Source organism: Meleagris gallopavo, chromosome 6, assembly GCF_000146605.3.
Source record: "Meleagris gallopavo isolate NT-WF06-2002-E0010 breed Aviagen turkey brand Nicholas breeding stock chromosome 6, Turkey_5.1, whole genome shotgun sequence".
NCBI classification, from domain to species: domain Eukaryota; kingdom Metazoa; phylum Chordata; class Aves; order Galliformes; family Phasianidae; genus Meleagris; species Meleagris gallopavo.
Genome location: NC_015016.2, coordinates 19,561,068 through 19,574,334, shown reverse-complemented (window position 1 = coordinate 19,574,334; position 13,267 = coordinate 19,561,068). Strand labels below are relative to the sequence as shown.

At 42.1% G+C, this 13,267-nt stretch overlaps 1 protein-coding gene across 3 annotated transcripts in view; it reads left to right on the top strand.

The window, feature by feature from the left end:
• The window catches only part of SLC25A13 (solute carrier family 25 member 13), a 91,403-nt gene extending 78,599 nt beyond the window's left edge, over positions 1 to 12,804 (top strand). For all 3 annotated transcript variants that reach the window (XM_010712547.2, XM_010712549.3, XM_010712545.2), the window contains exons 15-18: positions 6,651 to 6,789; positions 10,388 to 10,546; positions 10,660 to 10,750; positions 11,587 to 12,804. In XM_010712547.2, coding sequence (XP_010710849.1) covers positions 6,651 to 6,789; positions 10,388 to 10,546; positions 10,660 to 10,750; positions 11,587 to 11,776 — 579 coding nt within the window. In that variant the 3' untranslated portion in view covers positions 11,777 to 12,804. The remainder of the gene's footprint in view (positions 1 to 6,650; positions 6,790 to 10,387; positions 10,547 to 10,659; positions 10,751 to 11,586) is intronic.
• Positions 12,805 to 13,267: the final 463 nt, after the last annotated feature.

Here is a 13,267-nt window from a genome sequence, read left to right as displayed (position 1 = left end):
TTGTGTTAACGTGGTGCTCTACTATGCTAGTGACAAAACAATTCACAGCAGCACTCTTAAGATCCCTGCTCTGTGTACTGCTGTACTTTATACCTTTGATGTTTGAATCTGATTAATTTGTGTGGAAAACCAGTCTGCAGGACATCAAGGCAACCAGACTTAGTGTTTGACCACCTTTGTAGATTTTAAAAAAACAACCTAAAACTTTCCTACAGGAGTTGCTTTCCCCACACCTTCCCTTTAGGCAAGAAAGCAATAAATCTTTCCTTTACTTACTGTTCTCAGAGTTTGGCACACTGAGTTCCTTCAGCCTCTCCTTCCTCACACACCGTGGGCTCCCTGCCCACCTTGACAGCCCTGCACTGGACTTTTTTCCGGTGTAGCAATGTCCTTCTTGTACTTAGGAGCCCAGAACTGGACACTGGATTCCAGATGCAGTCTCACCAGTGCTGAATGGGAATATCAGTTCCCTTGCATCCTTGCACAGCATGTGGCTGTCCATTTTTACTGCACAGAGATATTTCTGACCTGTTTTTTACTTGTCCACCAGCACCCCTGGACTTTTTTTGCAAATCAGTTTTTTGGCTACTCAGCCTGTACTGCTGCAGGGCACTGTTCCAGTCCAAATACAGGACTTTGCATTTGCTGTTCTGAACTTCATGATGTTCTTGGCAGCCTATTTCTTCATGCTGTGAAGGTCCCTGTGAATAGCAGCCTACTCCTCCAATTCAGTATCATCCACTAATCTGCTGAGAGTGCAGCCCACATTCCACCGATGTGCCTATGACGATTCTACAGCAGATCATTTCAAAACTTTGCCCGTACTCACAACTTACAACATCCATTTCTGCCAGCTTGTCTACAGGTCTGGCAATCAGTTCATGCCATTATCTGGAACATCCTTATTAGCTGTTTCCAATATCTCCCTTGTCCTTTATGTGCCTGGAAACAGCTTCCAGGATAGTTTGCTTTGTAAATTTCCCAGGGACTGAGGTGTATCCAAGCAGCTTGTAGTTTTCCAGATCTTCCTTCTTGCTCTTCTTCAAGATGGGTGTGGTATTTGTCTTTTTTTTCCAATTGTACAAACCCCCTTGACTGCCTTGAGTTTTTGAAGGCAATAGCCAACTCACAGGAACATCAACCAGCTATCTCAGCACCACTGGAGATGCATCATCTGCTCTCATGGATTGTCTGTGTGCAAAGGGCTTAAATGCTTTGTCTACTGTAGGTGATGGTATGCTTCTGCAGACTTTTCTAATATGCTTATGGAACTAAGAAGCCGGAGTGCAGATTTTACTAGTAAAAAGTGAGGCAAGTAAGTAATTTCTCTCCCTTTTCCATGTCCTTAGTCACCAAGTGTCTTGCCCCACTGAGCAACAGCCTCACAATTCCCTTAGTTGTCCTGAGCTGCTGATATGCTCACAAAAGCATTTGCAACTCACTGGGTCCAGCACCAGCTGACCTCTGACTATTCTGACTCCATTGCTGCATGCCCAAGCAGTGTTTCTGCATTTCTCCTGGGTAGAAGACCCAGTTCGCCTTCCTTTTTACCTTCCGCATCTGAGCTCACTCATGATTTCCTCATTTATATATCCATGCTATTCATTTTATCCATAATTGCAACAGTAAGATTTGACACATACGACTTGTTAGGTTAACTGCTGGGTTGAATCCCCAGAGTTCTTCAAAGGTAGAAAGCAACTATTTTTATTTTTTCTGCCTTTATCTCAAATTCAGAACTGCATGTGTAAGAAAGTATTTCAGGACACTCAGCTTCTGCAGAAGGTGTTTCTTTCCTCTGTTTATCTTATTTCTGCTTTTATTTGTTGCTGCGAAAGCAACTAGGGCATGGAAGCTCAGGGGTGGTAAATTCTTATTTAGCTGCAGATGTTCTGTAAACAGCAACTGTTCTTAAAAGTATAAAGGCTGTGTATCCCAGTCAGGGAAAGTATCATCTATCCCAAGCTCAGAATACTATTTGCATTGGCAGAAGTGAGAAAGAATACATTTCTGATTTTCAGTATTTTTAATACATCTCATGTAATTTCTGATCACAATAGAATACCGAAGTGATTGTACAAGATGAGGTAATGTGTTTTGTCTTCTGCCTATCTATCACAGTAACATGCATGAGGTCCTGTTAAAGTCAGTTGAACTTATATTCTCTTGGTTTCCAAGGACATATTTAAATTGCTCATTTTGTACTGCTTAGAAACTCATATCCATAAAATGGGATTTTTATTAAAATACTAGTCGTAGAGTCATAGAATATCTTGATTTGGAGGAGACTCATATGGATTATCAAGTCCAACTACTTTTACAAGTAATCATTCTGGTGGATAGTGCTTTTCTGCATAATGTGCAGCGCCACTCCCTAATTTTGTGCAAGTTATTTCTGTGATGCCAAAGAGGTAGTAAACAATAGAGTTTAGTAAATGATCCTTTGAGGAAATGACACATCAGTTGTGGTAATGTTTATGATTAGAATTCCTAGAAGGTATTTATCTCAGATTTGTGCCTTAGCTGATAATGCCAGCACAGCCTGCATATCCAAAACTAGTCAGAAAACCTTTCAGTAAGCCCTTTTTCTTCTTCTTCTTCTTTTTCTTCTTCTTCTTCTTCTTTTTAATAATAATAACTTCATAAACAGGCTTCTGATATGTTGACCTGGAAGATGTCATCTTAGTTGGCAGTACGTACCAAGCTCTCACCTGGCAGCTTTTGGTAACAACATCTGAGGTATTCCAGCTCTTCACGTTATGGGTTTACAGCAGGGTGATAAACATGAAACTGAGTAGGAAAAGAGTTGAGTTATATTAACTTGCATCCAGCACGCTCATTTGTGACTGCATTCTCCTATGTGAGTACCTGCTGTTCAGAAGGTTTAGTTCCAAAAGAAGCTCTTTACCTGAGAAGTTTTGCCACTCTTGTCTGCAAAATGCATCTGAATTGCTGGCGCGGTATTTGGAATGTGTTTTATTCCTCTAAGCTGCTGTGCTGAATCAGTTTCATGTATTGGTTGGAGTAAACACGTGAATAAAAGCGGATAGCGGCTCTTACAGCAATGTCATTTTACAGCAGAAGAAATTACAGCCCTCGAAAGCAAATGCCTGTGGTGTTTGTGAACGCTACAAAACCTGTTAGATGCTGCTAGAGCTCCGATTCCAAAGGGTTAAGTCTGTAGTAAAACCCAAGAAGAATGCAAAATGATCAAGAAATGACATGCTGCCTATTGTTTGTAGCTATAGGATCAAAATAACAATTATACATGCCAAATAAATTCTAAACCTGTAAAGGAGAAAAAGAGGGGGTGGCTGTAAGTACAGGTGCCAGAAGCATTAAATAACCCTCTCAGACAAGGTGCACCACTGTTGTCTTGAATGCTGCTAGGTCCCCCAGTCTGGCATTTTTCCCCTGCACCAGACAATGTGCATTCACTGCAGGAGACTCGGGTAAGCCTGCGTCTCCCAGACCTGCCGGCTCCTTGTGCCCAGCCCGACACAGAGGTGCCTTTGTCAGTATAATTACCCTCCCCTTGTAGTAGAAATAGTTTGTTTAGAGCCTTATTTGCAGGTAGAGCTGGTATAAGCAGGAATTAGCATGCTAAAGAACCTGCCCCGGCGCTGACTTGGGCTTATTTATCAGGATCTTTGACAATCAGAGCTTGGTTTTGTGTGTTTTTTTGTTTTGTTTTGTTTTGTTTTTGTTTTTAACCTCCACGGGTTTATTCAGTGAGATAGCGTCCAAGATTAAGAGCTTTCAGGTTATTAAAGAGCTCGAAGATGGGAGCCAAGCCGCTGTTGCATTGGTGAGGCACACGTTATGGTGTGTAAGATCTCCCAACAATTTCATGCCTGGCAGCTCTGCACCTTGGCTGCCAGAATAAACGTGAGCGGATGATCCTTACAGCTTTCTGGGGACTGATTAAAACCCCTTTTGGCTTTCAGCACGTTGTCCACATCAAATAGGTGCGAGAAGTAAAATAAATGTTGCTTTTGCTTTTCAAGATACTGCAGCCAATCTCCCTAAGCCTTCCTAATTGGCCTAGGCTGGTTGCGGATGATTAACTTGAAGTTAAATGAGGCCTGCTTTTAAACATGCTTTCCCAGACTTTAAACAGAACGATGGGGGGAAACTTTAGACTGTTGTGATATTGGAACAGGGCCAAATCGGGTTATTATTAAAGTGGATCCAAGTTTTGATCCAGGGTTTGTTTACACTCAGCCAACTAAGTTGATGGACATCCTCTCTCTGCGTACCAGAGTGTGCGTTATTAGTGATACTAGCAATACACCATTTCTGTCCTGTGAAAAAGGACCTTTAAATGAAAGGGGAAGAATATTAGCAGCTCAGATTCCACTGAGAGTTGCTTGCAGTCGGAGTTCGTGGATTTCCATACGTTATTTCAACTATGTAGAGATATTTCAGAGTATGAAAAAAATGCGGAGGAAAATGTGCACAGTGTTTAATGGCAGCATTGCAAGGAAAATAAAAGTAATGTGCCCTGAGGGTAAAGGCAGCGAGGAGATTTGCTCTGAGGAGAAGTATGCTCTAAAAATAAATCCTCGAAGAAACCGTCTTGGTCTGAGAATGTTTCATTAGTGAATTTCGTAATTTTTCTGTGAGATGAATACAGTGCAGACACTTGATCATTAAAAAGTTGTTTTCTCATGCAGAGCTGGGTAAAACCCTAGTCTTTTTTTTTTTTTTCCTAATGTAAGGCTTAAAGGTAAACTGTAAAACAGGCTTCTGTTGGAACACAAGGCCAGAACTCCTGTGGAATGTGAATTGCAAAAGATCCACCTTCTTACCCTATTGGTGAGGTGTACAGGCTGGATGGGTAATTCTGAGAGCCCAGCCCAGCACTGACTTTGTTTTGTGCCTGGTACCTCGGTTCGGCCTGTGGCTGTGCAATGGCAGTGCTTTGAGGACCTATGTGGCATTTTCTTTAAGTCTCATTCGGTGTACCTGAGGAAGGCCTAACAAGAACCAGTGACTGCGAGCATTAATCAGACCTATCCAATTACACAACAAGGCAAACCTTCTTAGAAGCAAGAGTAATTAACCTTAGAATGGACTGTGAGGTAAAATGGTCAGTTCTTGGTCTGTCAGGAAGTAAGCTGAGAGAGATCAGGGACAGAAAGGGGTCCAGCAGTTTGTTTTGCTCACTGCACTTGGCAACTACGTCCATGCCATGCAGAACATCTGATGAGTGGATCTAATGGCTGGTTTTAGATAAAATCTTCATTTTCTCAGAGGTCAAACTATGCTTCTTAGCATCTCCTGTGAACGGGCTGACAGGATCTGTTTTTACAGTAATCCCTTCTGCCACACCTTGCCAAAAGGCATCTTTTCAGCCTTTCTGACACCTTGCAGCTCTTGCGTGTTTGCTGGATAATCAGCATCCAGCTTACTTCAGCACTCTGTTTTCATTGCTATTACCATACGGGCTAAACTTACAGATATGTCCAGGCATATAATTAGATTTAATTAAATTCTGTGCATATTAGCATGTCACCTGTGAAATGCCTGGTGATGAGCCATGCTCTGGTAGGGCTGTACATCAGAGAGCTGTTGCAACCAGGGCACCTCAGGTGGGCTTACTGAGGAACCTCAAGGAGTTTCACTGTGACTCTGCCCTAGTTTCAAAGCAAGCAGGCTTAGCCTCATCCATGAAGCAGTTCTTTCTGAAACTTGAAAGACCGCCAGTTTTCCAAAGGACCTTCTGTTTGTGTCTACCTGCCACACTCAGTCCTTGTGCGTTCAGACTCTGGTGTCCTGGATCCCCAGGTTGAGGAAGGGCAGATTGCAGATCCCTTTGCTATCAAAGCATGGATGATATTTGGTATTTCATTTTCTTTGACCTACTGTAGTGGCTTTTTGCATTTCCTCTTGCTAGAAAAAGGTTTTTCTTGCCTTTCTTGCCCTACAGTTTTTCTTGCCTTTTTACTGTCCTCTTAAATTTGAAGCCATTGTACTGGTAACTGAATTGGTTATTTGTACCACTGAAGCAAGTTGGTAGCAAGAGCTGAAACTGACCTGAAAACAAACTGTATCCCAAATAATGCGTACTTCAAAAATCACAGGTAAGTCTCTCTGTTACTGCTCTGTGAAAGGGTTGGTGTTACAGTCCTACTTTCCCCTCTTTCCTCTGATACACGTTGCATTATCAATTGCAATGTCTGCATGGATGTATGGAAGAAGCACTATTATCTTTGAAGTATTTATTGTAAGTGAGAATGAGAAGGAACAGACTTGTCCTGTGACTCTTCTTCAAACATACCCTGAACTTCCTTTACAGGCATATGGCTCAAATGTCAACTACTTACTATTCTGCAAAGGTGTTACCAGGGCTTATGCCAACACACAACATTTTCTCTATTACCAATAAATGTCTACACTATTAAGGAGTGAGGGAGAACAAGTAGACAAGATAAATATAATGATAGAAATTACTGAACCAAAAAGCAATACACACATGCTACTCAGCAGAGTGAAATACACCTATCTTATTTTGAGAGGAGAAACTGCTTTTTCTATAAGCCATTAGTGACAAAACAAAAATTATGATGTTGCTCTGTTCTCCGGTGTCCGTTGTTCATCATGTTAAATTTGCTCGTTCTCAAAACCTGTTCTCTTTTTCAACACAGGGCGCTAAGGCGTGTTTTTTGCGTGACATCCCCTTCTCTGCTATTTACTTCCCCTGTTATGCTCATTTGAAAGCTTCATTTGCCAATGAAGATGGAAGAGTCAGTCCTGGAAATCTGCTCTTGGCTGGGTCAATAGCTGGTAAGTAAGCCCAAACTGCTTTCTATGTGGGTTTGTCTTACACCAGCAGTGCAGTAGTTAGAGCACATTTTGCAGCATTGTGCTCAAATAGCATAAAGCTGCTATGCTAGAGAAATGATCTGAGATTAAAAATAAAGTTTGAGGTATATTCATAATGTTTAGGGGGAAAAAAGAAATGAAGGATTCAAGTTCTGATGTTTTGTCGTCATATGTCATCTTTACTTGTGACGTTGCTGTGCTGTTGGCTTTGGCTGGCTGAATGACTGGTAAAGGTTTTTGTTGAAATGATTTATAAATGAAATCATTGAAAATAAAATCATGGCATTTATGAAATTTTGTGATCAAAGGAATCTTGAATATTGGTGTGTGGAATCCAACAACCATGCTTGCAGAATACGCTGGCAAAACATGTGACAAAATGATAAAAATTACTGGCTACCCACAGTCTCCTGTGCAGTTAACGTGGCTTTGTGAGGACTTCGCCCTTATCAGAACAGTTTCTGAACTGGGCTGTATTCCATTGTCTTGCCTGTTGCAACAGGCACTTGTGTGGAAGAAAGCATAAGGAGATGCTTGTTCTCTTGTGTGCCGTAAGTTTCTGATTCCTGACACCCAGATATCAAAGAGGTGCTGAGTGTCATCTTGAGCACTTGCTTGTTCTTGTCTGCTGCATGGTGTATAGGATAGCCAAGCAGTTTCCACAGATATATTCAGTTTGAGTGTGCCAGAGCCTAGGGGAAGACAGAGACACTTTGCAGGCTCAGTTCACCTTTGTGTCAGCTGTGTAGGTGGTCCCTGACATGATGCACAGTTCCTACACCCAAAGGGGCTCACTGCCTCATGCAGCCTGGGAGCCTATTCCTGCCACATCCATTCCTTAGAAGTTCTCTTCAGGAAACAAGTGGGCTCAAAAGCTTGTGCGACATGGCCATAGGGGAATGGGTAACAAGCAGGATGTTCCCATCAGCACTCACAAAGCAGATGTTTTCATCATGTTAATGATAGGCTACTTGGCTTCTCAAAGCTGCACCCAAGTTCTGGCCAGCTGGCAGGCTGCTGCAGCCAGGCAGGCCAGAAAAATGATGGAGACGCATGAGTCCAGCACAGACAAGTAGTTCATCTTTTTTCTTGTTTTTAAGGTTTCTTCTTCCTGAGGGAGTTGTTTTCAGTGAGGATTATATGTGGGGCTGTGTTTCTTAAAGAGTAAGGACCTTTTAAAGCTAGTAACTGGTTCCTGGATGTGGCCAAGGCCAGTGCAGATCAATTGGCCTGCCTTGCTGAAAGCATATGGCTTCAACTCCTTGTGTTGGCATTCAGTCATCTGTAGTGCAGAGGAATCAACCTGGCACCACGAAAACCAGCACCAGTTATAATGACTGGTGCTTACAAACTCTGTCCTCTCCCATCCCCATATCCCAGAACAACTAATCTCCAAACCTTTCAACAGCAACTTACATCCAACTTACTTCTCACCCAATTTAGTGGAACAAAACCATTCAGTTCTTATTTTCAGACTTCAAACATAAGCTGGCATTTTAAAGCCAAGTCATTTCTTGGATTTTCCTATTTTTCTCTTTCTAGCCATTGTCAAGTTGATTGCAGACTGAGATAACTGTCCTTTGAAGTCCAGGCACAGAAGCAGTCTTTATTGTTGCTGATACAGCTTACCAAACTAGCTGTGTTGTGAATTTTATCCAGGGTTTCCTGTGAATTCCACTCAAAGTTAACTCTTGTGAGCAAATTACAGTATTAAAGATTCACCATTCATTATACAGCTTACACAACCAAGAAATTTCTCTATTGGGTACAGATGAAGTATGGTGGGATGTGCATGTCAGCCCTGCTTTGCTATGAGGGGAGGCCACAAGAAGAACCCCACATCTCCAGCACTGGCTCTATATGTGCGGGGCCCTCTGCTTCAAGCTGGCCTGCTTGCATGCACCCCCGCACCTTTTGCCAATGGGTGTTGTGTCTGCTGTCTGTGTTTTCTTCCTTTTTGTTGTCATTAGGGACACATGCTACACAACAACACATCATCTGGTTGGATCTGCTGCTGTTTTCACTGTTCACCAGATCAACCTGTTGTGCCATGGCATTTTCTGAGGAGATGATGCCAGTATCAACAACAGGATAGCTCTTTAATTTGCTCCATCTGCTTACTGCTCCTATGAGCTTCCTTTTCCTCCCGTGCTCCTCTTTTCTACTGTCATCTCCTGCTGTGTCATTTGTCTCATTCTGATTGTGTGCTCCTCAGGGCAGCGACCTGTAAATTTTTATTTGTCTGTGAAGTCTTTTGCGCTTTATACATAGCTCTAAAAACAGGATTAAAAAAAATATCGATAAAACTTGTTTTATACAAAACAGCAATAAGGAGTGAGGAATAAGGAGATGGCAGTCAATGTGTAGTAAGCAGAATTGCTTCTAAGTATGTCCTTTGGTTTTCCTTGAAAACACTGGTTGGCTTTTGAAGAACAAAAGTCCAGCTTTAAATTGAAGACAAACCAATATCCTGGTGTGGGTAAGGGTAAGCAAAGAGGAATTTCAGCCTCTCCAAAGTTCAGAAACCTTTACTGAGTTGTTGCATTTGCCTGCCAGACTGACCACTGTGCAAGTTCAGCGTGTGTGTTATTTTGGGGGGTCCAGGAGAGGAGAAGGAATTCTTTTGGTGATATGTACCAGCTTCCATCTCTCCGAAGCAGCGTGCAGAAGGATGCTGTGGTGCCTGAAGCCAGACCATGCTGGTTTGGACAAAAATTGTTACAGAATTATTAAGCCTAAAAAAAACCAAAGCAAAGGAGATTTATGCATCTACATCTGACCAAGTTGGTTTGGAACAGATGCAGAATGGAAAAGTAATAAAACCATAAGAGACACTGTCTCCTGGGTACAGTCTCGCTCCCTATTTTTTCTTTCTTCCTTTTTTTTTCTTAATTCTAAACATGGGCAATCTCCATTTGGACAGGAATGATTTCAGAGATACTGCCTGTTGGTAATTTGGTGTTTTTTACTTTCAGTTGATTATCTGCCAGGGTAAATTTAAATCTTCCTCCAAGTGTTCTGCTGGGGATGTCAGCTGTGACTTTGCAGCTGGGCAATCTGCCATTCCTAATGAGAAAAATGAATCTTTTTTTAAACTTAGCTCTTGTGCCTTGCTGAGCGTGCATGGCATTATCAGCTCTTGGTAATGCTGTTGTGTGGGGATAAGGGCAGTGTGTGTGTACAGGCTCTTCTAGCACAGCGTGCAGCCAGAGTGCCAGGAACCACAGCGAGGCGTGAAGAGGAAAGGGAAAGATCGACCTCACCTCCAAAAACATTGTGCTTATTGACTATGCAAGTTTCTGAAAAATCCAGGCTATGCCTCCCAGCTTGACAGGAAGCCTGTGATACGGTTTTTCCTCTAGGAGAAGCTTCCTCTGGGTGAAGCCACGTCCACAACGCTGCCTCCTGTTGCTTGTTTTCCTTCCCAACTTCTGCTCAAACCTTATGTGCTGGGTTCTGCTAACGTAAGGATGAAGGGCATGGTTACCCCTGGGGAACCGCGGTTTGTAGCATATGTAGTAAGTCAGCAGTACCAACCCAAAGGTTTTTCTGTCTCTAGGTATGCCTGCAGCCTCTCTGGTGACTCCTGCAGATGTCATCAAAACAAGGCTACAGGTAGCAGCCCGGGCAGGGCAGACCACTTACAGCGGCGTTGTAGATTGCTTTGTGAAGATCCTTCGAGAGGAAGGTCCAAAGGCTCTGTGGAAAGGAGCAGGAGGTGTGGAAAACAGCTTTGATTACTAATTTTTGTTTGTTTTGTTTTTTGTTTTGTTTTTTGTTTGCTTTGCTTTGGTTTTGTGTCACTTAAGGACTGTTTTGTTTTCTTTCAAGCTCGCGTGTTTCGATCATCTCCCCAGTTTGGTGTAACTCTTGTGACTTATGAACTACTGCAGAGATGGTTTTACGTGGACTTCGGGGGAGTGTAAGTATGTGGTGTGTGAATGTGCCTGGGAACCCACAGCTGCACTGGGATCTCCACGTGTCTTTGGGCAGAATAGGGGTCTTAATATTATGTAGAAGATATTGCAAAGATTTTGTTAATATTTGTCAATGTTAGTTAAGCCACGTTACGTCTGGTGGAGGATAGGATGGTGTTCCACCACCTGTATCACAGCAAGACATTACCACATTTTATGTCATCATTTTGGTCTGGGGACATGTGTTAGTATAAATGGAGACAGCAAAAGGCTGAATAACAGGGTGGGGGTAGAACTGCAGGGGATGTAATGCTTACTGAGTCAGGATGCACTCTGCATTAGTCCTCATTAGTGTGCTGAAGGAGCTGCATCCCTTATTAAGGAGGGATTTGACATACAGAAGGGTCTACAGGTGTCACCAAGTCCAAATACTGTTTGTTGGAGCCTCAGCCTTCTTTGAGGACATAGTACATAGGGATGTGCGTATTGCTGTTTTAACATGATTACCAGATGCAGCTGCAGATGCTTATGAAGCTTTGGGGGCAATAGAATGCTACCAAAGAAGTTACTTAAACACTGCTGAGTTACTGGATTGGTTGTACGGTGTCGGAGAGACTTCTGAACTTCACACTGCAGTGAAGTTGCACTGAAAGATTTGACCATCCTCCATCTCAGTGAATGCAAAGACCCTTGGCTGTTATGGAAGGTTGTGGCATTTAATTTAGTTACTTAGTAGAAAGTGCTCTCAGGTACCTCACTCAGCTGGCCTTACGGAGTAGTTTTGTGAATATTGCTCTCATGCTATGGAAATTATTATTTTTTTATTATTATTGTTTTGCAGAAAACCAGTTGGATCGGAGCCAGTTCCTAAATCCAGGATCACGCTCCCTGCTCCTAACCCTGACCATGTTGGTGGTTACAAATTGGCAGTTGCCACTTTTGCAGGGATTGAAAACAAGTTTGGACTTTACCTACCTCGGTTTAAGCCATCACCACCTACCTCAAAGGCTGCTGCAGCAGTAGGACCCTAAGCTTATTGCTGTAGGCTTTTTGTTATTAGTTGGGAAAGAGCCACTTTTCTAATTGGTTAATACTTTTGTTCCTTTAGCTTCACATCGTATAACAGTTTGGCTTCATTTGAGTTTTAAGGCAGTTCTCATCTTAAACGTAATCATTTGTCTTTGTGCTTCCTTAACCAGATCACTGTGAAATTCTTACCAGTCATTTTAAGTTTGGGACCATGAATGTATCTGTCCACATCTGACATGAGCTTATGTTGGGAAGACACTAATTTTAGGTTCCATTTATTGGGGAGGGTTGGGTGAGAGCTGTGAACCAGATCATCTCACAGACAGTGCTCAGTTGCAGATTCCCAGGGTGGATGTCACACACTGTCACTCAAATGGCAAAAAAGACTCAGTGGATATCACGGTGCTCAAAGCAGAATGATTTTGAGTGTACATGTAAACTGGTTATCAACTTGGTGCGTGTCTGTAGAGGTCAGCAAACATACCCCTGGTACCTAAGTCTGCCAGTACAGCTTCAACTTTTTAAATATGTACACGCACAAGTTGTTTCTGGATTGTATTATGAAGCTTTTATGTGGAACATGTTTTTGTAATGGAAACCACATTTATAAATGTTTAGCCGTTGTATTATGTTACTAGTATCAAAATGCTCAAAAGAAAGTGTTATTGTCCATAGTCTTTGCACTTTATGGCAGTACTTTTGGCATTCTACTACACATACAAGGAAATTTCATAACTAGGTGCCTATCTTGGGTTGCTGGTGTTTGGAATTCAGTTTGTATATGCACTCTAGTAAAACGCTGCTTGTTTAAATAGCTGCAATAGAAAATTCATGCACTGTATCAATGGTACCTGCCTTAACTGCTGGCTTGTAATTGGCAAATAGGTGGTTTCAGATTCTTATTTACTTCATTGAGTCCACAGAGATTAAAATACTCTAAAAGAAAAGATTTTACTTAATTTTTTGGTGCCTTGCACAGTGTTTAGAAAATTATGTATTTATGAAGATAGTAATAAACCTTTCAAACAGATGCATACATGGTATTCTGTTATGGAAATGGGATAGTACATCCAAAGGCTTGTTCAACTTCATTGATTAATTTAAGTTAAAGATAAAGCTAATATTCGGGAGTTTGGGCTATAAAAACATCTGCAGTTTGTGAACAAAGTTATGTGTGTCCGTGTGCGTAGAAAAGACATGCGTTGGTGTAGATGTCATGCAAAAAAGAAATTTTTCTTCAGTCAAAGAGCAGGATTGAAGTAGGCCTTTCTGCTTGTTTTTTCTTTTTCTTTTTCTTTCTTTTCATAGTCATAGAATCACAGACTGGCTTGGGCTGAGCTGGAAGGGATCTTAATGATCACCTAGTTCCAACCTTCTCCCATCATGGCCAGGGACACCTTGTAAATCAGGCTGCTCAGGGCCCCATCCAGTCTTTGGCCCTGAACACTTCCAGGGATGGAGCATCCACAGCTTCTCTGGGCAGTCTGTGCCAG